The sequence below is a fragment of the Choloepus didactylus genome, chromosome 5 (assembly GCF_015220235.1).
Source record: "Choloepus didactylus isolate mChoDid1 chromosome 5, mChoDid1.pri, whole genome shotgun sequence".
In the NCBI taxonomy this organism is placed as follows: Eukaryota; Metazoa; Chordata; class Mammalia; order Pilosa; family Megalonychidae; genus Choloepus; species Choloepus didactylus.
In genome coordinates this window covers 139,472,591-139,497,974 of record NC_051311.1, presented here as the reverse complement: position 1 = coordinate 139,497,974, position 25,384 = coordinate 139,472,591, and the positions used below count along the sequence as shown (strand labels likewise).

General features: G+C 41.3%; 1 protein-coding gene across 1 annotated transcript; it reads left to right on the top strand.

The window, feature by feature from the left end:
* Nucleotides 1-17,161: 17,161 nt before the first annotated feature.
* Nucleotides 17,162-20,249, top strand: LOC119535011 (caprin-1). Its single transcript, XM_037837542.1, has one exon. The coding sequence runs from the start codon at nucleotides 17,162-17,164 to the stop codon at nucleotides 19,283-19,285; it is 2,124 nt and encodes a 707-aa protein (XP_037693470.1). The 3' UTR covers nucleotides 19,286-20,249.
* The last annotated feature ends 5,135 nt before the right edge of the window (nucleotides 20,250-25,384 follow it).

The window sequence follows — 25,384 nt, the reverse complement described above, 5'->3', positions numbered from 1 at the left end:
ATATAGATCCTACACCAAATAAACATCTCTTCCCTTGGTCTCACACGTAAGTTGAAGTTTTAAAACACAGTCAGTTTCAACCTGTACCTCAAAGAATTTTTAATGATTTGGAAAAATATTCATTATATGATAAGGGAAAAAAGCAGAATATAAAATTATATATGATGGATCATACTTACATACTGATTTTGTTTAAAGAATGCATGGGAAAAAGCATGGAATAAAATGCACATGCATTTAAACATGCCTTTTTTGGGAAATTAAATTACAGATAATATTAAAACTTCCTTTACATGTTTTAATATTTTTCAAAGTTCTTACAGTGTAGTCAGCAAAACCAAAAATGCTGTAATTTTACATGTTTGTCTGACCTATAACACTTGTACTATTCTGTTCTTCAAGGATTATATCACAAGGCTCTTGAATTTGGGGTGGAACTGTCTGTAAAATGGCTGGGTGGGCAGAGAAAAGGCTGAATTTCTGAGGCAACTGGTAGACCATGGATAGGCCAAATATAGCCCATGCTCGCTGGTAAGCCCAGAGAAGCCTCTGATGGCCGCGGACCAATACAAAAAAAGAAAAGCAAGTTTTTTGTACTTGTGGGTTACTGATGTGTGTTTCCAAGGACTTTTAATTTTATATAAGACTTTTATGCAACAGGTATTTCATACAATAGGCAGCATCCTAATTAAAATATAAAGATTTATTACAGTTTGGTATTTATAAGTGCAATTGGACTGTTTTTAGGGTAACCCAAGTCTCCCCACATTTTGTGGCCTTTCATGTCTATACAAAGTGCCTCAGCCCTTATCTCAGAAGGTTGCAGCCCCCCACTCTCCCCATCCAGGGGCTTCCTGAGGGTGAGAGGAGAGCATTGGGTCCTTGCCATCCCCTCTTGTTTGGCTCATCTTCTCCTGAATATCCCGGTGCTTACCTCTGGCAAACTTGCCACCACTCTGCAGGCCACTGAGCTCTCCCCTAGCTGCTTCCTAATTCCCCAGGGATCCTTAAGCAAGGCTGTTGGCATCCAGACTTGTCTGGAGATTGGAGGCTCTCATGGAGGGTTACAGTGCCGACAAGGAAATCCAGGAGCACGCCAGCAGAATGCAACCAACACAAATGCAGCCTCTCTCCTTGGCAGGGCTTATGGGGATCTGCACCCTGCAGCTCCGAACCTCTTCTCCCATCTGCTCCTCACCAAGTTCCCACACCTTGGCCCCCAATCCCCCATCAAAGGCAGTCGGGAGAAGCCCTGGCTGAGCATGTTCAGCTATAAATGTGTCTCTCTGTCCAAGGAAGGGAACTTCTTCCAAAGAGAAATGTTGGTTCTGCTTTGACCGAACCACTCCTGTCCAGATGAGGCCAAAAAGCTTCCCTTTACATTATCAGAAAGCCCATTAAAATGGTTTCCCATTAGAAACTAAAAATAAAAAAATCTCTTCCTAAGAAGAATTCTGCAGTTGCCCTTTAAATTAAGGTGTATAAACAGCAAATGGTCCTTAACACAGCAGGGTGTTTTATTTTCTCCACTAGAGATAACTGAGTACTCCGATTCAGTAGTGTTTCCAGGTCACACAATGCCTGCAATGGTGAGAAGCTTTCCCTGTGAGCGTGTACACGCACAGCCTCAGGATTCCAGCAATTTGAGAGGCTACTCTCTGTAATTAGTGAGCATCGTACTGTCTTGAGGTGATTGTAATATCCACTGATGATTTTCTGCATTTTAAATTATAAATGTGTTACTTTAGCAATAGGGTTTGGTTTGTTGTAGGTAGTTTGGCTAATTCAACAGTGGATAGTGGTGAATATTTTTATGGATAGCATTTGGGATCTATCATAGTCGAATACCAAGATGTTTGAGACATGGGTACCGCATTTCATGTAACGAGACTCTAATTCCCTATTGTTAGAGAAGATGGATGCAGAAATCATTGTTCCTCCTCCCATTTGATCATACAAAACACTTCATTGTTCTCACTGAGTTTCTTTCAGAAAATATGTGGCGGTAGGTGAAAGCAAATTTGAATCACTGGTATAGAGACAAATGATATTTAAAATATTTAGCAATTGGTAAAACATGGACGCCAATCAATTGGAAGGATTCTGGCTGTACTTGGAGCCCCCAGCTGGGCCAGATGTTAACCCTTTAAGAGCTGGATTCTGGAGAGGCCCAGGGCTCCTGGGGAAAGGACACAGATAGTGGGGTCCAGAGCAGAGGACTTTTGCCAACCAGCACAGAACTATTTCAATATTTTAACAGCCCATAGGGCCATACCAGTGCATACCTACTAAGCATCAGTCCTGAATGTAGAGATGTGGAATTACAGAATCCATGAATTGGGAGATGCTGGAAGTGCTAAAGAAATTATCTAAGTGATACCTCTGGATGATGAGTTCCTTAAAGGCAAAGACCACCGTGCTTCGCTGAGTGACTGCTTCACTACAGCTCCTCTGTGTGTGTGTCTGATGAGCAAATGGACCAGCACGCACTGCCACATACCTGACAAGTTGTCACCTGGCCTTTCCTGATCATCTCAAGTGATAGGAAACTCATGGTCATACAGAACTTCCCATTCTTGTATAGGGAAATGTGACTTCGAGTAATTTTAATTTTCTTTTGTTTTCTGATAAATGCCCTCTCTATATCTATACCTATATCTATATCTATATCTATATCTATAATCTATACCTATATCATCTCTATCTATATATATTTTATGTTTTATTGTGATTTCAGCCTTTTCTTGGGCAATCATCTCTTCCTTCACAACTCCTTAGCCTCAAAATCTTCCACTCTTCTTGCTTTAGATGAGAAATCAACAGCTGGGAGTTGGTGATGTGGATGCATGAGAAACAGTGAAGGCAAGAAGAGTGAAGAACAGAGAGGAGGGACAGGAGAGGAAGCTTCACTAGCACTGGATCCTTCCCTTGGCCTGAGCTAAGATCAGCTCTCTTTTGTGGAGTCGTTTACAGGGACCTTGAACACCAGAGCTCTGCAGAGGGTGGAGCAACCTGCTCTTGGGAGAGTGATGGCTTTGGCAGCGTTGAGTGCTCAGGCAAAAGAGTGCTGATGGGAGTAAGCCCTGCAGTGGCTCAAGATCTTGAAAAGTTTCTACAGGGACACACACACACAAAATACACTGAATTTTCAAGGCAATGGATCAAAATCTAGTGTGACCGAGGGAGGTGTTGATTTGGTCTAATGGCCTTGAGGTCGCTTTTGGGGTGGAACTTGATATATTTTCCATGTTTAGTATGAATATGATTATTATGGAACCTATTAATGATAATGAGGATAAAATGCAAAGTACTAACATTACATTATTTTCACTTCTCACAACAACACTGTGAGGTGGATATTTTTATTCTCATTTTACAGATGATCACACAGGGAATAGAGTCAGGCAGCGAGGAGATCTAAAGTCCACATATCCATCCCTCTTCACTTAGATTCACACCAAGTAACACGAACACAGGTCGACATAGTCAGCTGATAAGACCAAGGCTCTCAGCTCACACTCTGCCCAATTCAACAGGGAGAGTAGGCTTTTTATGTTTCAGATTTTTCTCTCCTTTCAAAAATGGAAACCTTAGCATCTTCTCATTTCAAGCCTATCAAAGAGAACACGGCAGTCTTTGAAGGATCCAAGAAAAAGTGCATTTCTAAGAATCTGCAGGAATAGGATGAATGGAAAATGTGTAGCTGCCTAACCATCCAAAAATCAGGGGTACCTAAATATTCAACCTTCTATGTATGAACGACACGCTCTTGTTACATTTTAGAAATGACATTGCAGCTGCATTAGTCACAACTGTCAACAACACTGGCCCAAACGTATTTGGTTTTAAATGAAAACTGCACATGCACACATATACACATACATACATGGTATAGCTTGCATGTGTATATATGTGTGGGTATATTTGTGGGGTGCCTTATCCTAATTCACTGAGGCCTGAAAACGTAATTCTATATTATTTTCAGTGAGAAACGATATGTGGATCAAACTATTGCCATTACATAAAACGCAGTTTTCTTTATTAGGGTTTAAAGATCTTATAATTGAAATTTTGTTTAACTAGCAATATGTTTGAGCAGCAATGATTTTATTACACCAATGTGATGATGTTGCTCAACTGTTGCTTGGAAGAGGGGAGTATGTGGTATATAATAGTTGATGAATATTGCTGCAAAACACTTACTTGGAATATGACTACATTCCAAGAAACATTTTCACTCCAGAAACCCATCCACAAGTTTGTTATCTAGTTGATAAATAGACTTTTGAACTTAATAGTCTGTCCAAATCTCTTTGGCCATGTGAATTTAGCCAAAACCTTTAACAAACTCAAACTGACCGAGTCAGACCCTCCCAGAGCCTAACGTTCCCTTACTGCCAAAACTGAACCCAAACCCTCCTCAATCTGTTCCCCTCCCTGCTGCCACGTGAGGGCAGCGCAAGATGTTTGTCAGTTTCATTTATCTTGATGCAGCATTTGCCTTCCAGAAGCTTCCTAGCATCTTTCTAAAGAAATCAACTAAAAAGAAAGAGTAAAAAATAAGAGAAAGCTGTCACTTCTTCTTTGATCACCTCCATAATAAAATTATCTTAAGGGAAGCAGCATGGTGTGGCAGAAGGAGGCTGGGAACTAGGATATTATTTCTACCTATAACATTTACTAGCTATGCCAACTAGGTGATTGGCGTAACTAGGCCTGAATTTCCTGTAAAGGTTAAAGGTGGACAAAGTATTTCTTCGAGTCCCTTTTAGGTGGGAAGCTCTTAGACTCTATACCTCTAGTTGGAACACGCAGGATAATTTTGAGATAAGTTTTCCAGATCATCTCGACATTCAATTCCTTGAGTGCTTCAGATCCTGAAAAGTGCATAAACGAATATAACATATCATATTGGATCTGACAAATAGTCCCATCCACTCCTGTTTGGCTGAAGAACAAGTTAGTTTTTCTCCATCCTCAGGGATTGATTTGTTAATCCTTGTATTCAACAAATAATATTGAGCCCCTGTGATGTTTTAGGCACTTGGTAAACAAGACTTGGTCATCTACTCTTGGGCCAAACCAAGATAGATGGAAGCACTGAGTCTGATAATAATTTGGCACTCAAGGAGTCTATACCCTGTCAAATAGTATTATTTAAAAATATGCTCAACATTTTTTAAAAATGAGAAGGGTCAGCACCAAAGAGAAACTTCTTCCAGTATATAAAACTAATTTACATTTTATCAATTATGTGTGGAATTGTGTATGGAGACCTGAGTTATTTGGCATCATATTTTTTACTTATTGAAAAAATATTTTAGAGACCATAAAAACTGACCACCACCCCTTCAAGCAGCTAGCCCTGGCCTACCCCAGATTGCCCATGGAGGTGAAAGACTTTTTTTACTTTCAGTAATGAATTATCAAATGAAACTAGAAAATATTTGTTAAGGCTATGGTTTCTTTTGCCCTGAGTTCGTCAATACTAATTTTATTGCTTTTATAACTTGTATAAGCCTTTTGACACACTTTGTGAAATAAGATAAAGTGGAAATAAATTATTAATCTAATTAATTAACATTGTAACATTTCTTTGTATCTAATATAGCTAAACTCATCTAATATTGTTTATATTTTGCCCTAATTTTGGGAGGGGGAGCAATATCTTCCAAATATATAATCTGCTATGTAAAAAATTATGTACTATTTATTAGATTTTATATCATCTCCTTATATAAATCAATGTTTGGCAAAGATAATATTTTCCCATTAGTTTCCATTAGAATGTCAAACTATTTTTGTTTACTTATAAATTTATTTTCAATATGAGGCCTCATTATCCTTATTTTGGGGCCTTCTCTCCAACATGTTCTCTGAGCAGTCAACAGTCTGCACCAATGGTTATCCAAATCCAAGAATATTTTCTGCAAATCTTTTTGCAAAAAAGTGGAGTTTTGGTATTAAAAATAATTTCTTTGTAAGTCGTCTATACAGTAAGACTTTTCTTAACTTATAGTTCATTAATTGGGAATTTCCCATAGATATATGGCTTTGATAAATATTTCCTGAGAGTCTTGACATTCCAAGCTTAAAATTTCACAACGGAAATATTTTAATTACTTAGAATGCCAGGTGTGAGAGAATAAGACCACATATCTGAGTGGTCTTGCTTCACGGAATCATATTAATAAAAAGCAAAACTTTTCTTATTATTCAACATATGTTTTTTGTGTGAAATAAATTAGCTTGCCATAGAAATAGTGCTTTTATGACATTTCTCCTGATTTCCTTATTATTTTTTAATGCATTTTTATTGTGAACATATGTACATACAGTGATAACTTTCAAAGTATGATTTAACAAGTAGAGAACAAATTTCAAAGAATGTCATGGGTCACAGCTGCACAACTTCAGCTATTTCCATTATTGTAAAAAATAGCATACATACAGAAAGGTGTTAACTTCTGATGTACAGCTCAACAAGCAGTTATATAGGTAATTTCAAAATTGTTATGGTTACAGTTCCACACTTTCAGTTCTTTCCTTATATGCAACATAGGGTATATACAGAAAGGTGAAGACTCTCAAAGCACAATGCAATGAGTAACTATAGAGCAAATTTCAAAGAATGTTATAGGTAACATTTCCACCATGTCATTTACCTCCTTCCAGCTATTCCAACACCCCAGTGTCTAAATATATATAGATCTCACAGCTCTCTATTAAATCTTATCTTGTTTGTTACTACTCCTCCCTCTCAATCTCTTTCTCCATCTTCATGGGTGTATGACTTATTTTTATCATTTAAATCTGTGGATTGGGGGGAAAACATGATGAGATTCATTTTGAATCCAAAATCTTCAATTCCTGTTTAGATCTACCAAACAGAGAGAATATTATTATTCCTTTCAAGTTTTTATCCCCTATAGAAATAAAGTTATTTGTCTTAAGTATATTTCTAGAATTAATCTAAGGAAAATAAGATTTTGTTAAACAATTTAGCTGATATTTCCCCCTCAGAAAGTCAATATTTGAAATCAAGTGTCCTTTACTGTGATCTTGTATTATCTTAAAACTCAATCATAATTAGCTTGCCTTTTCCTAATTAATAGAAGAACAAGCAATTCGTACAAGACCTTTGCCGTTTCATGCTGTGTTCAAACACAAGTTAGACAATTAGTAAAGATAAGAGCCCCGATTACTAGCTGTTCATCAGAAAGAATGTTTATGTTCTTGGGATAATTAAGGTGTGGTTGAAGATTAAATGATTTGTACACTGAAAGAATGTTTAAAATACATACAGCAATCTTTGACCTTTACTATATTGACTCATCAGAGTACAGGAGTAACTTTTAGCAATTACTTTCGCTTCTTCTCCAGAACTTCAGAGAATTTGAGGGAAAAAAAGTCATTAGGAAGTCCATGTGTATGTGTGGATGCTAAGTATCTTTTATTTTTATTACTTGTTATTTTATGATGATAGGATACCAAAGAGAAGTGTGTTTCACTTTGAGTCCTATTACAGTACGTGTGTTCGGAAATGTTAAATTTCAATGAAGGAAGTGAGGGAAAGTATTTATAATAATTATTTTTTCTTATCAACCGGGCTCTGCATTTTATGTGAGCCATGAATTTTATTTAATGATAAAGATGATGATTATAATAGCTAACATTTCTTAGGCACCCGTTATGAGCCAAGCATTTACTAAGAGCCTGAGAGACAGTAGCTAACAGATGAGACACAGTCCTTTACCTTGTGGCGCTTAAGGCCAGTGGTGATGTGCAGGCAAATCACTGGTTATCACTTAGGGTGGTGAGGGCTGCAATGGGCACTCTAGAGCCATGCTGGAGGGATGTCTAGTCCAGATTTCTATTGGGGCAGAATAGGAAGGGGATTGTCACAAAAGCCCCCCTTGATGAAATGATGCTTAAAACAGACCTAAAAGAATGAGATGGGCACACAAAGAAGGCCACAAGTATTCTCAGAGGAGAGCTGAACATGAACAGACATTGGAGGATAGAGAACCCATCATACTTTCAAAGGACTAAAGAATTTTCAGGGTGGCTGGAACAGAGAATGCAGACATGGGAATAATGAGACACAAGTTTGGGCTGCCCATAAAAGCCACACTGAGGAGCTTAAACTTGGGATAAGGGACTCTATGAATTTGCTTATTCTAATTATTTCATGTCAATGAGATCATACAATATTTGTCCTTTTGTGTCTGGCTTAGTTCACTCAACATGATGTCTTCAAGGTTCATCCGTTCTGTCACATGTATCAAAACTTTGTTCCTTTTCATGGCTGCATAAAATTCCATTGTATGTGTATATCACATTTTGTTTATCCATTCTTCTTCTGTTGATGGATACTTGGGCTGCTTCCATCTTTCGGCAATTGTGAATAATGCTGCTATGAACATTTGAAGTGGGATTGCCAGATCATATGGCAATCCTATACTTAACTTTCTGAAGAACCAACAACTTATTTTCTACAGAAGATGCATCATTTTACATTTCCACCAACAGTAATCAGACATGGACATTAGATGGAAGGGGCAAGATTGTTGGCAACAAAACAAGCTAGTAAGCTTGCAGTCATTTGGCAAAAAAAAAAAAAAAGTTGATAGCCTGTTATTAAGAATGGCAATAGGAATGCATAAAATGTGATCTGATTCAAGAGACATTTAGGATGTAGTCTGTTAGGCCTTGGAGGTGACCTCATGTGGGGGGTGTATTAGTTAGGGTTCTCTAGGGAAACAGAATCAACAAGAGATATCTATAAATATAAGATTTTATAAAAGTGTCTCACACAACTGTGGGGATGCATGAGTCCAAATTCCATAGGGCAGGCAGCAAACTGGCAACTCCAATGAAGATGTTTGATGAACTCCTCAGGAAATGAACTGGCAACTTCGGTGAACTCCTCAGGAAATGCTTTGCTGGTTAGCCAAAGAAGTGAAAGTCCTCTATCTGTCTCGCTTAAAAGTCTTCAACTCATTGGATAAAATCCAGCTGATTGAATTCTCTTGTTGTGGAAGACACGGCCTTCATTGATGTAATCCGTCACAGCTGCAGCCAATCGACTGATGATTTAATGAACCAGCCTTCTGGTTTATTAACCAGCCACAAATGTCCTTGCAGTAATGGTTAGGCCAGTGCTTGCTTTACCAGACACCTGGACGCCATCTCCTGACCAAGTTGACACAGGAAACTGACCATCACAAGGGGTGAGAGAAATGGACGGTAGAAGGTACTACCAAGTGCCTGGCTTAGGTTTCTGGGACAAGGGGTTGGCCATGAATAAAACTGGGAACATAGGAGGATGGACAGGTTGTGGGGTGAGGGAAAATAGTAAATTTAGTTTTACGTTTCAGGTTGCCACTGGATATTTAAGTAAATCCTGAACTCATACACGAGGAAACTGAAATGTAAGGAAGTTAAGTTACTTGTCCAGGGTGACACTGCCAGAATGTGAGTCCAGGATTGCTCAGCTCCAAATTCCCTGCTTGTAACCACTATGCTCTATACAGCATCTCAAATCTCAGAGCAGAACTTCCTCCACAGATATGAATCTTGGCAATCCAATGCTCTCTCAATGCCAGAATAACAGGTTCTACTAACTGCTTGGCCCTGAGCAGGCCATTAACTTTTCAGGTTCACTGTCTCTGAAAGGGAGGGCATGGACTAGATCAGTATTTCTCAAAGGGCTTTGGGAGTGGGAGTGGAAGGTGCTCAGGAGGAGGGGGCATGAGTGTGCCTCCTTAGGAAAGGCTCGCTGGGAATCACGGGATTTCTCAAACCGTAAAAGCTTTCACTTAGGACCCTCACCTTCCTTCCCATTCCGATACGCCCCCCAGGGAGGGGACCCCTTCCAGTTGAGACTCAACAGCCTCAGCTTGTCAGATAAAATAAGATTGCTAAACTCTAGACCAGATGATCTCAAGGTTCTTTATACATCCTAAGATAATTTCAAAATCTGTCATTACAAGTCAACTTACTTAAGTCATACAAGGGAATATGTTTTTGCTAGTTTTCTTGCTACATTTTCTTTCATTTAACAACAACAAAATTACTGAATCCTTATTATGTGCCAGACCATGCTCTAGACACTCAGGATATAGCAGTGAATGCAAGAAGGTCCTGGACTCAGCGTTCTCACAATCTGGTGGGGAGGGGCAGATGACAAACACAACAGATGAACAAAATTTCGAGATGGCGAGTGCTGCCCAGAGAGCTTTAACAGGGTGATGTGACAGAGGGTGGGACAAGGTGGTGACTTTAAATTGAGGGTTCAACAAAGGCTGCTCTGAGGAGTGATATTTAAGTCAAGATACGAAAAGCAAGAAGGAACCCGCTATGCTAAGATAAAGGAAAGAGTATTTCAGGGAAAAAATGGTGCAGGAGTCTTAAGGTGGCATATCAATTGTTATGCTTTTTGCCTCCAATTAAGGGACACCCTAAATCCACCTGGTTTAAATAAATAAGGAAATTAATTATCTAGCGATAATAGTATATGATTATAGCATTATCAAGAAGTGCTTTCAAGGACCAGCACTGCCAACCATAGCACTAAGTCCTCGGAAGCTGGTGGTCATAAAGTAGTTGCCCGTAGCAACTGCGACTGCATAATTTCTTGCCCAGGTCCAGACAGTGACCGCAAAGAGGCTTTCCTCTGACTGTGGAATAAAGGCCTGTGTGCTCATTCCTGAACCAGTAATAGTCATCAGGGAAATATGTGGCATGACTTAGCTTTCATCTGGATTTCTGGACCAGTTATTGGCAAGGGGATTTGTTTTAGATTCTAATCTGGACCCATCCCCTGATGTGGGGATGTGGTCAACTTTCAGTATTTTTGTTTCTTTTAGCTTTTTAAATATGCTATTTAAAAAGCTTGCATTTGTTCTAATGAACTGTTGGTCATCATTCTTAGCACCGATCCCCTGTATACAATGTCTGATATCAGAATATCTCTGGATTATATGAGGAAGATGAGCTCAGAGTGCATGTTCAATAAAGAAGTCACAGCAATGAAATCTGCTCTTTTTCCTATTCTGAGTTCTTCAATACAATCATAGAGTCTTTGGTCTTCTGGAAATCTATCATGATTTCTGGTTGACAGATAAATCTTTTCCTCCCCTTTTTACAACCATTATGAATGCATCCCCTCTTGTACTTCTTTACAGTCCTTCGAGCACAACTTTGGAAGAGATGGAAGGTGAAATTGTTAGTTTAATCTGTCATTTTTAAGCAGAAGTGTCAGATACTTCAAAAAGAAGGTTATTAAAAATAAAGAAGGACAGGGACTTCCACTTCTAGTTAGAATGTAGAAGGAGGTAAAAATACTTTTGCTTTTGTGGTAGCCACAAAAATCCCAGACAAAATAAAGAAGGTACTTTCCTGCAGGGCTAATGAAGAGTGATTGACCTGAGGAATCCTTGATGAACTGATTCCAGAGAAAAATGAGACCTTTAAAAATGAGCCATAGCCACAGCAGCTTCCACTGAGAGACAACAGCTGAAAATCATTTATTTGACAAAGGAATTATATTCAGACCTTATAAGGAACTTTTAAAACTCAACAATAAAAAAAACAAAGCCTAAAAAGTTGGGCAAAAGATTTGAATAGACACTTCACCAAAGAAGATACACAGATGGCAAATAAGCATATGAAAACATTCTCAACATTATTAGTCATCAGGTAAATGCAAATTAGTGAGATAACTTTACATACCTTCTTAAATAGTTAGTATGAAAAGCAGAAACAAAAACAGACAATACTAAGTGCTGACAATACCATGTGCAGCATCTGGAACTCTTGTTCATTACTGATGGGAAAGCAAAATGTTACAACCACACTGGAAAACAGATTGACAGTTTCTTACAAAGTCATATACTTTCCATATGATGCTGCAATCCCACTCCCATATATTTATACCCTAGAGAGATGAAAACTTACATTCACCCAAAACCTTTATGCAAATATTTATAGCAGCATTGCTGAAAACTGCAAAAATCTGGAAACAACCCAAATATCCTTCTTTGGGAGGATAGCTATGCAAACAGTGGTACACCAGTTAAATGAAATACTATTCAGCAATAAAAAGCAATGAACTATCGATACACTCAATAACATGGATGTGTTATGCTAAGCAAATGTATTATGCTAAGGAAAAGAACAAAGACTCAAAAATTTACATATTGTATTATTCCATTTATATGACATTAGGGAAGAAACCACACTATAGGAACAAAAATAATATTAGTGCTTGCTGGGATTTATGGATAGGGAAAGAGTTTTGTTTTTTTTTTTTTTTTTTTTTTTTTTTTTTTAATCATCATTTTAGGAAAGAGTTTTACTATACAAGAGCCCGTGAGAGTTTTTTGGAACTTTTTGGAGTGAAGGAATTGTTCTATACCCTATTCTGTGGTAGTTGTTATATGACTCTATGAATTTGTCAAAACTCACAGAAATGTACACCAAAACAGGTATTTTGCCATATGTAAATTTAAAAATAATTTTTAAAAATAATGGAGTCAATCACAAATGAAAAATAATAAATGGAATTGATTTAAAAATGCCTAAAGATCTTTTCTACGTAAAAATGATAAAAAATTTCTAAATAAAAACACTTTGAGAAAATTTAAAAATATGAATGGGAAATGTGCAAACAGTGATGAGGCCAACAGGCAGAGGATGGCAAGCGGGTCTCTTGAAATGTTTTTCTAAGCAGTCACCCCACCACCATTGCTAGAGCGTTACTTAGGGGCGCATTACTGCCAGCTGCCACCAGGGGCAGCAGAGAGATGCCTAAAACCCTCCGTCAAACCCAGAAGATAAAGCAAAAATAATCACCACCTCCTCCCCGTCTTTGGAATTTTTTCAGAGGGCACACTTTGCAGTTCTGGATTACTTCCTTTGTTTAACTCACTCGTGTTGGGGGTGGCAGGTCTAGTGGGACGATGTGACCGCACAAGCATTCAAGTGGGTGCTTGAGGTGATTTAAGTTCAGTGTGACTGCCCTGGACGGGGAGGTCCGGAATGGCCGGAACGGTCTGGGTCCTGGGCCTCTCTTTAGGGCGACTGAAGCAGTGGGGGGTGGGGAGCTGCTCAGGCTTCTAACCCTCTCACTGGTGCTTGCAGTTGGAAACCAGAAACGTGGGATGGGACAGAAAATCTGAACAGCACAAAAATGAAGTTGCTTAGTGAGGCAGAATGACTGAGGGGGGCTGGGAGATGCTGAGGGAGAGAGAGGGAAGGGAGGCTGGGTGGAGAAAAGAGGACGAATAAAAGGGCAAAATGTCTAAGCAGATGCCCACCCAGTCTTACCTCATTTTTCTCTCTCTTAAAAAATTTTTTATTCTAGCATCATGTATACAACCTAAAATTTCCCCCTTAACCCCATTCACATACATAATTCAGTGGTGTTAATTAAATTCACAATGTTGTGCTGCCATCACCACCATCCATCACCAAAACTTTTCCATCTCCCCAAATAGAAACTGCACAATTTGAGTATTACTTCCCCATTCCCTACCCCACCCCCACCCTTGGAAACCTGTATTCTAGTTTCTGACTTTATGAATTTGCTTATTCTAAATAATTCTCTTTTTTAAAAAAATTTTTCTTTGTGGTTTCTTCCTCTTTCCCTTCTTTTCCTCTCTCCTTTCTGATTATACCCCTTGTTTTCCTCTCCCGCCTCTCTCCCAACTAGTGTACTGATTAACACATATTTACTGAATGTCGTACAAGTAAAGCCAGAGGAGAGAATGATGAGAGGCATCTGTATTTAGAGAACTGACAGTCCAGTTGGAGAGTCACAATAAATCCTGTTAAAAAAAAAAATAGAAATTAAAGCAATATTGAATACCATAGTTCAATAATGTCACAAAACAAATCTAGTTGGAGAAACAAAACTAGCATATGTCTCATGATTAAAGAGCAAATTTAACCAATAACATGACAGAAAAATGGGCAAAAAATGTGAAGAGACAGTTCACACAGAAAGATACAGAAACAAAATGTTCCAAGAGATGCTTAAGCTCACCCATAATGAGAGAAATGCAAATTAAGAGTGCTTTGAGATATATGTCATTTCTTACCTATTCAGGTGCTAAAACCCCAGAGTATAACAACAGTCTTTTGGTGAGGCAATGAAAAAACAATCACTTCCACATGTTTTTGGTGAAGTGTAAATTGGCCAACCCCTACAGAGGTAATTTGACAGTATCTATAAAAAATTGTGAGGCACACATCCTGTGACCCAGCTTGCCCACTTCTGGGAAATTGATTTTAGAGAAGAAATTTACATAGGTGTGAAATTATTTTATATAGGATTATCTTAAAGAGGAAAATATTGGGAATAAACTAAAGATTTCCCAATAGGAGGCTGGAGGATATGATTGTTACTGAATGGAGGGAGCACAGTGGGCTGACCCACCTGAGAAGTCTCCCTTCCTTGTCCTTGTCCATCAACCACTCTTCTCACAGAGCAGTCTCCTTCCACCCCAGCGAGTGTTCTTGACCTCGGTTTCAAGAAACCTTTGCTTTGAGGCCCATAGATAAGGAGCGTATTGAAACACATGCCTTCCTCACCCAGAGGCTGTCTCAGTCAGGCTGACGGAAACATGCAGAGACTGAATCCACCCCAGCCAATAAAGTTCTTCGCTGCTCACAGGCTGATGCATGAATAAAGAGCAGTTACTAGGCAGGACTCAGGGATGATCTTCCTGCTTTTAGGATAAATCCTGGATCTGCACCTTTAACAGGAAACACAGGGACATGTACACACACACACACACACACACACACACGCTCTAAAGTTCAGCCCATTAGGATGTGACTTGCCAGGAAGGGCCCTGCTATAAATTGTCCCTATTTTAATGTAGTTTTGTTTCCAGAATCTGAGTCCCTCTTTCCTGGAGTGGCATCATAGGATAATGAAGAAAGCAAAGGATTTGAATTCAGAAGACTCAGCTTTTTAGGCTTACTAGCCATAAAACCTTGAAGGATCATGCAGTTTCTTTGAGATGCAATCTCTCATCTACAAAGTGGTGATAAAAGTGGTATCAGCTAGATCAGTTAGCTTTTGCTGCATAACAAATCAACCTAAATGTAATGCATTAAACACCAACTATTTTTCTCACAAATCCACAGGTCACCATTTTGGACTGGGCTCAGCAGGGTGGTTCTGGTTTCATCCAGACTCACTCACATCTACCATCAGCTGCCAGGTTGGCTGGTGGCTGGCTGCTCTCGACAGCTCCAGGGAGGACAGCTCATCTCTGCTGTATGTGGTCGTTCTCCTCCAGCAGGCTAGCCCTGACTTGTGTCAAGTTGGAAGCAGGGTTCCAAAAGAGAGTGGAAGCTCACAAGACCCCTTGAGGTCTCGACTTAGACTTGTGCAGTATCCCTTTTACTGCCTTCTATTGGCCTAAGCAAGTCCTAAGACAAGCCCAAAGATACAGGGTTAGGAAAAGAGTCTACCTCTTGATGGGAGGAGCTGCAAAGTCACAAATCATCTGCTGCCCACAATTTTCTATGGATCACATATAATTCTGGCCATGAAAGCACTTTCTAAACTATAAAGCCAGATGGAAATTTTGACTATTATCAGTGTCCTGTCCTGCTCTGTTATGTAATTTCTCAGCTACTAGGAAATGTGATGTGGTTATGTAGATGTGTCTGGTTGGCACATTTCTCCCAGGGAGTTAGTAAAAGTTGTTGTCTAATGAGTAAAGCCCTATAATTCTTATAATTAACCTGAGAGATAGTCATGTTTTAGAAAGCAACTCTGTCTTTTCATAGCTAAAAAAGTCTGAAAACAAATATTTGAATGAGTATCCCACTCCATGAGTGCAGGAAGAGGAAGTTTGATGACTGAGTGAATAGTAGAAGGAAGGATACAAATCAATTTGGATTTAGTGAGCACGCATGTCCACACTCATGACTTCCCTGAGAGACCAAGGGGAAAAGCAGGCTGCTGAGTTAAGGGAGGCAGGCACTAGGCAGGCAGATCTGTGGCTGTAGCATTTGACTCTTTTCTGATTGAAAGAGCTGCCCATGAGTCCTAAAGACTACATCTGCCTTCCTTCTCTATAGGTCGACTGACAAAGGAAGAGCCCATTAGCATCTCACTGACCATCTCCTGTCCTTGCAGAGAACTATAAGCACAACCCCCACCAACAGTTGTGATAAAGAGAGATAATTCTGTACCAATAGATGGACTGGCCAGTTTGTGCTTTTGATCCCCCTGAGAATAAGTTAAATTATACAACATAGCACATTTTAACATCTTCCCAACTTGGTACTGGAAGTGGTTCTTGAGAAACGGAATCTTAAAATGGGCTTTTACAATTTGTTTTCTACTCTGATTAGATTCAGAGGCACTAATGACTCTATTTCCAATAATCAAGAGGGCACTGACAGTCCATGGCAGGAGTTGGCAAAGGAAATATGCAAAATAGCACCATTTGATTCTCCTGATTGTACTCTAGTACGAAGCGAGGCTCTGGGTGACAGTGTTTTCGACACTTTCACGGAGTTTTGCAGTATTAAGAGGTATAATGATGTTGGCTGGCTGCTCTTAGATACTTTGGATACAGTTGTAAGAGAAAGGGATGAGCTAAAGGTTTCAAATTCAAAACTTGAACGCCGTGTGACAGATGTAAAGGGTTCCATCTGTGCCCTGAAAGAAAATCTTATTTCCTGCGCCCGCAGACTGGAAGTTTCTGAAAATCAGACGCAGTCCCTCATTGTGCGAGTAGCACATTTACAATGTAAACTAAAATCTCAACCCCTCAGGGTGTCTGCTGTTAAAGTAAAGGCATTGATTGGAAAAGAATGGCATCCGGAAACTTGGGATGTGGACATATGGATTGATAATAATGACAGTGAGGACATTGGAACCCTGGATTCTGCTGGGTCATTGTTAGATTTACCTGTAGAGGGCTGTCCTGGGGAAACAGCTTCTCTGCCTCCAGTCTGCCCTAAGGAGCCTGCCACGCAACTCCCACCTAAGGAGATTAACCCTTCAATGCCTGCTAATCCTGTAATCACCTCCCCTGAGGAAGCAGCCCTCACTCTTTTGTCTGGAGAGATTAATCCTGTTTTAAGAGATGAAAATGCAACAGAGCTTTTCTCCCCTTACGGTCTCAAGATGCCCTCGGCCACCAGCCACAGCGGAAGCGGCAGCAAGTCCTCCGGACCGCCACCCCCGTCGGGCTCCTCCGCGAGTGAGGCAGGGGCCGGGGCAGCTGCGCCAGCTTCTCAGCATCCCGCAACCGGCACCGGCGCTGTCCAGACTGAAGCCATGAAGCAGATTCTCGGGGTGATCGACAAGAAACTTCGGAACCTGGAGAAGAAAAAGGGCAAGCTTGATGATTACCAGGAACGAATGAACAAAGGGGAAAGGCTTAATCAAGATCAGCTGGATGCAGTATCTAAGTACCAAGAAGTCACAAATAACTTGGAGTTTGCAAAAGAATTACAAAGGAGTTTCATGGCATTAAGTCAAGATATTCAGAAAACGATAAAGAAGACAGCACGTCGGGAGCAGCTTATGCGAGAAGAAGCTGAACAGAAACGTTTAAAAACTGTACTTGAGCTGCAATATGTTTTGGATAAACTGGGAGATGATGAGGTGCGAACTGACCTGAAACAAGGTTTGAATGGAGTACCAATACTGTCTGAAGAGGAATTGTCATTGCTGGATGAATTTTATAAGTTAGTGGACCCTGAACGGGACATGAACTTGAGGTTGAATGAGCAGTATGAACATGCCTCCATTCACCTGTGGGACTTGCTGGAAGGGAAGGAAAAATCTGTATGTGGAACAACCTATAAAGCTCTTAAGGAAATTGTTGAGCGTGTTTTCCAGTCAAACTACTTTGACAGTACCCACAACCACCAGAATGGGTTGTGTGAGGAAGAGGAGGCAGCCTCAGCACCGACAGTTGAAGACCAGGTAGCTGAAGCTGAACCTGAGCCCACAGAAGAGTACACAGAACAAAGTGAAGTTGAATCAACAGAGTATGTAAATAGACAATTTATGGCAGAAACACAGTACAGCAGCAGTGAAAAGGAGCAGGTAGATGAGTGGACCGTTGAAACAGTCGAGGTGGTAAATTCACTCCAGCAGCAACCACAAGCTGCATCTCCTTCAGTACCAGAGCCCCACTCTTTGACTCCAGTGGCTCCAGCAGATCCCCTTGTGAGAAGACAGCGAGTACAGGACCTTATGGCGCAAATGCAGGGGCCCTATAATTTCATACAAGATTCAATGCTGGATTTTGAAAACCAGACACTTGATCCTGCCATTGTATCTGCACAACCCATGAATCCAACACAAAGCATGGACATGCCCCAGCTGGTTTGCCCTCCAGTTCATTCTGAATCTAGACTTGCTCAACCTAATCAAGTTCCTGTACAACCAGAAGCTACACAGGTTCCTTTGGTTTCATCCACAAGTGAGGGTTATACAGCATCTCAGCCCTTGTATCAGCCGCCTCATGCTACGGAGCAGCGACCACAGAAGGAACCAATTGACCAGATTCAGGCAACAATCTCTTTAAATACAGACCAGACTACAGCATCATCATCCCTTCCTGCTGCTTCTCAGCCTCAGGTTTTCCAGGCTGGGACAAGCAAACCTTTACATAGCAGTGGCATCAATGTAAATGCAGCTCCATTCCAATCCATGCAAACGGTGTTCAATATGAATGCTCCTGTTCCTCCTGTAAATGAACCGGAAACTTTAAAGCAGCAAAATCAGTATCAGGCTAGTTACAACCAGAGCTTTTCCAGTCAGCCTCACCAAGTAGAACAAACAGAACTTCAGCAAGAGCAGCTTCAAACAGTGGTTGGCACTTACCATGGTTCCCAGGACCAGCCCCATCAAGTGACTGGTAATCACCAACAGCCTCCCCAGCAGAACACTGGATTTCCACGTAGCAGCCAGCCCTATTACAACAGCCGTGGTGTGTCTCGTGGAGGTTCCCGGGGTGCTAGAGGCTTGATGAATGGATACCGGGGCCCTGCCAATGGATTCAGAGGAGGATATGATGGTTACCGCCCTTCATTCTCTAACACTCCAAACAGCGGTTATACGCAATCACAGTTCAGTGCTCCCCGGGATTATTCTGGCTATCAGCGGGATGGATATCAGCAGAATTTCAAGCGAGGCTCTGGGCAGAGTGGACCACGGGGAGCCCCACGAGGTCGTGGAGGGCCCCCAAGACCCAACAGAGGGATGCCGCAAATGAACACTCAGCAAGTGAATTAATCTGATTCACAGGATTATGTTTAATCGCCAAAAACACACTGGGCAGTGTACCATAATATGTTACCAGAAGAGTTATTATCTATTTGTTCTCCCTTTCAGGAAACTTGTAAAGGGACTGTTCTCATCCCATAAAGACAGGACTACAATTGTCAGCTTTATATTACCTGGATATGGAAGGAAACTCTTTTTATTCTGCATGTTCTATCCTAAGCGTCATCTTGAGCCTTGCACATTGATAGATTCCTCACCCTTGCTTAGGAGTAAAACATACTTTATAGGGTGATAATATATCCATAGTTATTTGAAGTGGTTTGGAAAAAGCAAGATTGACTTTTCTGACATTGGATAAAATCTGTAAATCAGCCCTAGAGTTGTTCAATTGTAATTAACAAAACTAAAATTTATCCCATGAAAGGAAGATGGAAGGTGTGGAGTGTGGTTTGGCAGAACAACTGCATTTCACAGCTTTTCCAGTTAAATTGGAGCACTGAACGTTTAGATGCATACCAAATTATGCATGGGCCCTTGATCACACATTTAAGGCTGGCTACCAGCTTTGACACAGCACTATTCATCATCTGGCCGAAGTACTGTGGTTAAAAATATGTAAATTGCTTTTTAACAGCTGATACTATACAAAACAAAGCCAAAATGCAAAATTAGGCTTTGATTGGCACTTTTTGAAAAATATGCAACAAACATGGGATGTAATCTGGATGGCCGCTTCTGTATTTAATGTGAAGTATTTAGATACCTTTTGAACACTTAACAATTTCTTTGACAATGACTTTTGTAAGGATTGGTAGTATGTATCATTCCTTATGACATGTACATTGTCTTTCACTAATTCTTGGATCTTGCTGTAATGTCACCTAAATTGGTACAGGTACTGATGAAAATCTTTAATGGATAATCATAACACTTTTGGTCACATGTCTTTCCTGCAGCCTGAAGGTTTTTAAAAGAAAAAAGATATCAAAAGATATCAAATGCCTGCTGCTACCACCCTTTTAAATTGCTATCTTTTGAAAAGCACCAGTATGTGTTTTAGATTGATTTCCCTGTGTAGGGAAATGACAGTCAGTAGTTCTCAGTTTTGATGGTAAAAGCAAAACAAATAAAACATGTTTATAAAAAAAAAAAAAAAAAAAAAAAAAAAAATGCAACAGAATGTCCTGAGGTGAATGGCTTGAGAGATAATTCTAACTCTTTTCATGACCCACCCCCACCACCAGTTTTTGCGTCAAGACCTATAACTAAGCTCAAGTCCCAACAAGCCCCAAAGGGTGAGGTACAAAGTGTGACCCATGAGGAAGTACGCTATACTCCAAAAGAACTGTATGAGTTTTCCAACTTATACAGACAGAAACCAGGGGAATATGTGTGGGAATGGATATTGAGAGTGTGGGATAATGGTGGAAGGAATATAAGGTAGGATCAGGCTGAATTTACTGATATGGGCCCACTAAGCAGAGATTCTGCATTCAATGTTGTAGCTTGAGGGGTTAGAAAGGGTGTTAACAGTTTGTTTGGGTGGCTGGCTGAAACATGGATCAAAAGGTGGCCGACATTACCAGAGGGTGAAATGCCAGAACTGCCCTGGTACAATGTGGAGGAGGGAATTCAAAGGCTTAGAGAGATTGGAATGTTAGAGTGGATTTGTCATGGAAGACCTGCTCACACAGCCCTGGAATGTCCAGAGGACACACCTTTTACCAGGACTGTAAGGAATAAATTTGTGAAACTAGCTCCATCATCCCTGAAGAGCTCTGTAGTCGCCCTTCCCCGTAGGTCAGATATTACTATAGGAACTGCTGTCACTGAACTGGAATCCTTAAACGCAATGGGGATAATCGGGTCCCGAGTCAGCAGAAGCCAAGTGGCTGCAGTTAATCGCCACAGACAAGGTGGACAGGGCTACCATAATGGAAAACAGGCTCAAAGCAGCAATCAAAATAATATGACTCGCAGAGACTTATGGCGTTGACTAGTGGATCATGGAGTACCAAGTAGTAAAATAGATGGGCAATCGACTAAATTCTTGTTTGAACTATATAAGCAGAAGAATTCTAGGCCACGTGAACAAAAATCTCCCTTGAATTACAAAAACAGAGAGTCACGGCCCCTTAATCAATTTCCAGACTTGAGACAGTTTACAGATCCAGAGCCCCTTGAATGAAGGGAAGGCTGGGTACCCTTGGAGAAGGACCCTGTTACACTGCCAAAAATTTATACTGTTAATCTTCCTCCCAGCCTTCCCCAGGGGGACCTACGGCCTTTTACCAGGGTGACTGTGCATTGGGGAAAAGGAAATGATCAGATATTTCTTGGATTATTAGACACTGGGTCAGAAGTGACATTAATTCCCGGAGACCCAAAACGTCACTCTGGTCCATCAGTCAGAGTTGGGGCTTATGGAGGTCAGGTAATTGATGGAGTTTTAGCCCAGGTCCGTCTCACAGTGGGTCCAGTGGGTCCCCGGACCCAATTCTGTGGTTATTTCCCCAGTGCCGGAATGCATAATTGGAATAGACATACTCAGCATCTGGCAGAATCCTCACATTGGTTCCCTGACTCCTGGAGTGAGGGCTATTATGGTGGGAAAGGCCAAGTGGAAGCCACTAGAACTGCCCCTGCCTAGCAAAATAGTGAACCAAAAGCAATACCGGATTCCTGGAGGGATTGCAGAGATTAACGCCACTCTTAAGGACTTGAAGGATGCAGGGGTGATGATTCCCACCACATCCCCATTCAACTCTCCTATTTGGCCTGTGCAGAAAACAGATGGGTCTTGGAGGATGGCTGTGGATTATCGTAAGCTTAACCAGGTGGTGACTCCAATTGCAGCTGCTGTCCCAGATGTGGTATCATTGCTTGAGCAAATCAACACATCCCCTGGTACCTGGTATGCAGCTATTGATCTGGCAAATGCTTTTTTCTCAATTGCTGTCAGCAAGGACCACCAGAAACAGTTTGCATTCAGCTGGCAAGGCCAGCAGTTCACATTCACTGTGCTACCTCAGGGTTATATCAACTCTCCAGCCCTATGTCATAATATTGTCCACAGGGATCTTGATCATTTCTCCCTCCCACAAGACATCACACTGGTCCATTATATTGATGATATCATGTTGATTGGACTTAGTGAGCAAGAAGTAGCAACTACTCTAGATTTGTTGGTAAGGTATTTGCGTGGCAAAGGATGGGAGAAAGGAGAGAGATAAACTTAGAACTGAACTCTTGGGTTCCAAGAAACCAGAAGCTGATGGCTTGGAAAATTATGAGCTTCCAGGGGGTGGAATCCCAGAAGCTACAGCCCAACGTGAGGATGTAACCAAACATGGAACCCAGCCGCCATTTCAGTACAAGCCAAGATTGGAAAAGGAATTATCCAGAAAGGATTTGTGAAAAGTCCTATTGTCTAATGGCTTTGACCCCTGTGTGCTTCATGCGAAGCCAACAGAATTTTTGCGAGATCTTTACAGACAGAGCCATTGCCGGTCTGGACTGGAGGAGACAGACAAGGGAAAAATTAAAGGAAAAATTTCTTCAAAGACAGAGCCATGGAGGTTGAGGTCTGGAGTCAAGAGGTCTAAGGCCAGGAGAGTGGAGCAGCCCACATGCATGGAAAGGGTGAGTTTGCCCTGGAGGTCGAGGGCGGGCCTTCCACCTCGATGCTCTGGAAGAGTTTTGCCACCTCAGGTCCCAAAGAGGGTGGAGCACATTTCCAGGGATTTGGGGAGAGCCTGGCTGCCACCACACTGTTCTGAAGGGGTTGAGCATGTGTCCCGGAGATGGAAGGGAATCCGGGAGCTGCCCCGATGTTTGAGGAGGGTGGGGCCGAGAAGGTGGTCTCCCCAATGTGTGGATATGTTGGAGCACTCACCCAAGCATTTGGAGAGGAAACAGCTGCCAAAAAGGCCCTTGGGAAGGGTTAGGCTCCCGCTCTCTCAAGCCCCAAGGATGCAACATTGTTCTGTTAATGACTCTCAGACTTTGAAATCTAATGGTTTGTCCTGCGGGTTTTAGGAACTGTTTTGCTCCTGTTAACCCTGTTTTCCTTACTGTTTCTCCTTATGGCAATGGAAATGTTTATCCTATGAATGTCTCTCCTTTGTATATTGGGAGCACATAACTTGTTCTAAGTTCACAGATCCACAGCTAAAGAAAAATTATGCCTTAGGACTGACCACGCCTAAATTGATTTTGATGGGATTTTGTACTTAACTTTTGTTACTGAAATGATTTAAGTTTTTGTGATATTGTGATGAAATGAATGTATTTTGTATTTGGAAAGATAATGTCATTTTGGGGTCCAGGGGGTGGAATGTGCCGGTTTGAATGTATTGTGTCCCCCAAATGCCATTGTCTTTGTAATCTTGTGGGGCAGGCGTTTTTGTGCTGGTTGGATTTGCTTGGAATGTGCCCCACCCAGCTGTGGGAGATGATTCTGATGAGATGTTCCCATGGAGGCGTGGCCCTGCCCATTCGGGGTGGGCCTTGATCGGTGGAGCTATATAAATGAGCTGACTCAGGGGGAGGAAACGGAGTGTAGCTGTGAGTGATGTTTTGAAGAGGAGCAAGCTTGCTAGAGAGGAATGTCCTGGGAGAAAGCCGTTTTGAGGCCAGAGCTTTGGAGTGGACGCCAGCTGCCTTCCTAGCTAGCAGAGGTTTTCCAGACGCCATTGGCCATCCTCCGGTGAAGGTACCCAATTGCTGAAGTGTTACCTTGGACGCTTTGTGGCCTTAAGACTGTAACTGTGTAGCGAAATAAACCCCCGTTTTATAAAAGCCTATCCGTCTCTGGTGTTTTGCATTCTGCGGCATTAGCAAACTAGAACATGGGGATAGACATGGCACTCTGGTTTTAGAGTGGAGGCCTACTGGTCCCAGGAAGTGAATCGTATTAGGTTTTGTGCCTTGAGAAATCAGGGAGGTTGGAGGAGAGGAATGAGGCTTACTGAAGAGAAAATCACGGGTTGGGCATGACTGCAGGATCTCCAGGAGAACCCCCTCCCATTGTCTGGTACCTAATAGGCATGTTGAATAATTAAAGGAATGAATGAATTCAGTAGACATTTGTTGAATGAATAAATAAATAACTCAGCCAGGATTTAAGTTTGTGAAGTGTGTGTGCAGCTCTAAAAACATCTATCTTCCTCATTTTTTGGTCCCAAGGATCTTGCCAGGGGGTATGTACTCAATAATTGTTGAATTGCACTGAAGTTATGGAGCCCAGAAATTAAATATTAAATTGCAAAAACAAAATCATTAAGTGCCGCCACAATTAAAAAGTGCAATGGATATAATTCTATCTTCCATTCCTGAAAAGTCCTAGCGATGTGTCTCTGTGGACTGGAAAGAACTGCCTTCTCTCCAAAGACTCTTTGGTGCCTCTAGTCTTGGTTATGCCAGGGTAGGGTCAGCATCAGTTACAGGCACCATCTTCCGAGTACAACCCACAGGAGGAGGTGTGGTGGGCCAACCCTTATGCCTGTGGGGATCCTCCTCAGATCACTCTCCTGCTGTGTAGTGCCTATGACCCCCCTGCCACAACGTCTCCATGTAATTCCTGACTAGCTATAGGAGAATTGGCTTCAGTGTAAAAGAAACTTAGAAAGTGTCCAAGGGTGAAGATGTGAGCAGCTGACTTCAATCAAAACACACCCTTTTGTAAACTTAGCCTGAGACAGACTTCCTGCAACAGATGGTGTGCCCAGGCACTTGGCTTCGAAACACTCCAGTGAGCTGCCAAGGAGCTACCTAAAGCCTGCCTTGTGAATTCTCACTGTTGTTGCCGCTGCAAAAATCATCCCAACTTAAACCTGTCCTTCCCCCCATATTAATACAGAGGTGGACAGCGTAAGCCATGTGGACTGTGGGAATGAAACTGTTCCCTTGTCTTTCTCCTGTCCCTAAGGATCAGAAATGCAGGGAGAATGGTCAATACAAGAACTCTGGAGATTTTCTTTTTGACAAAATGATATCCCCATAAGTTCCCTGAGCCATGCTTAGGCATTCCTGAAACTCACCATTGCATTTTCCCACCAAGCTAGTTGCCTTTTTATTTCTGTATTTCACCCCCCTCTTTGTTGGGAT

Bases quoted from the DNA above. Each gene is read 5' to 3' on its own strand.
- LOC119535011 (XM_037837542.1), top strand. From the start codon at position 17,162: ATGCCCTCGGCCACCAGCCACAGCGGAAGCGGCAGCAAGTCCTCCGGA.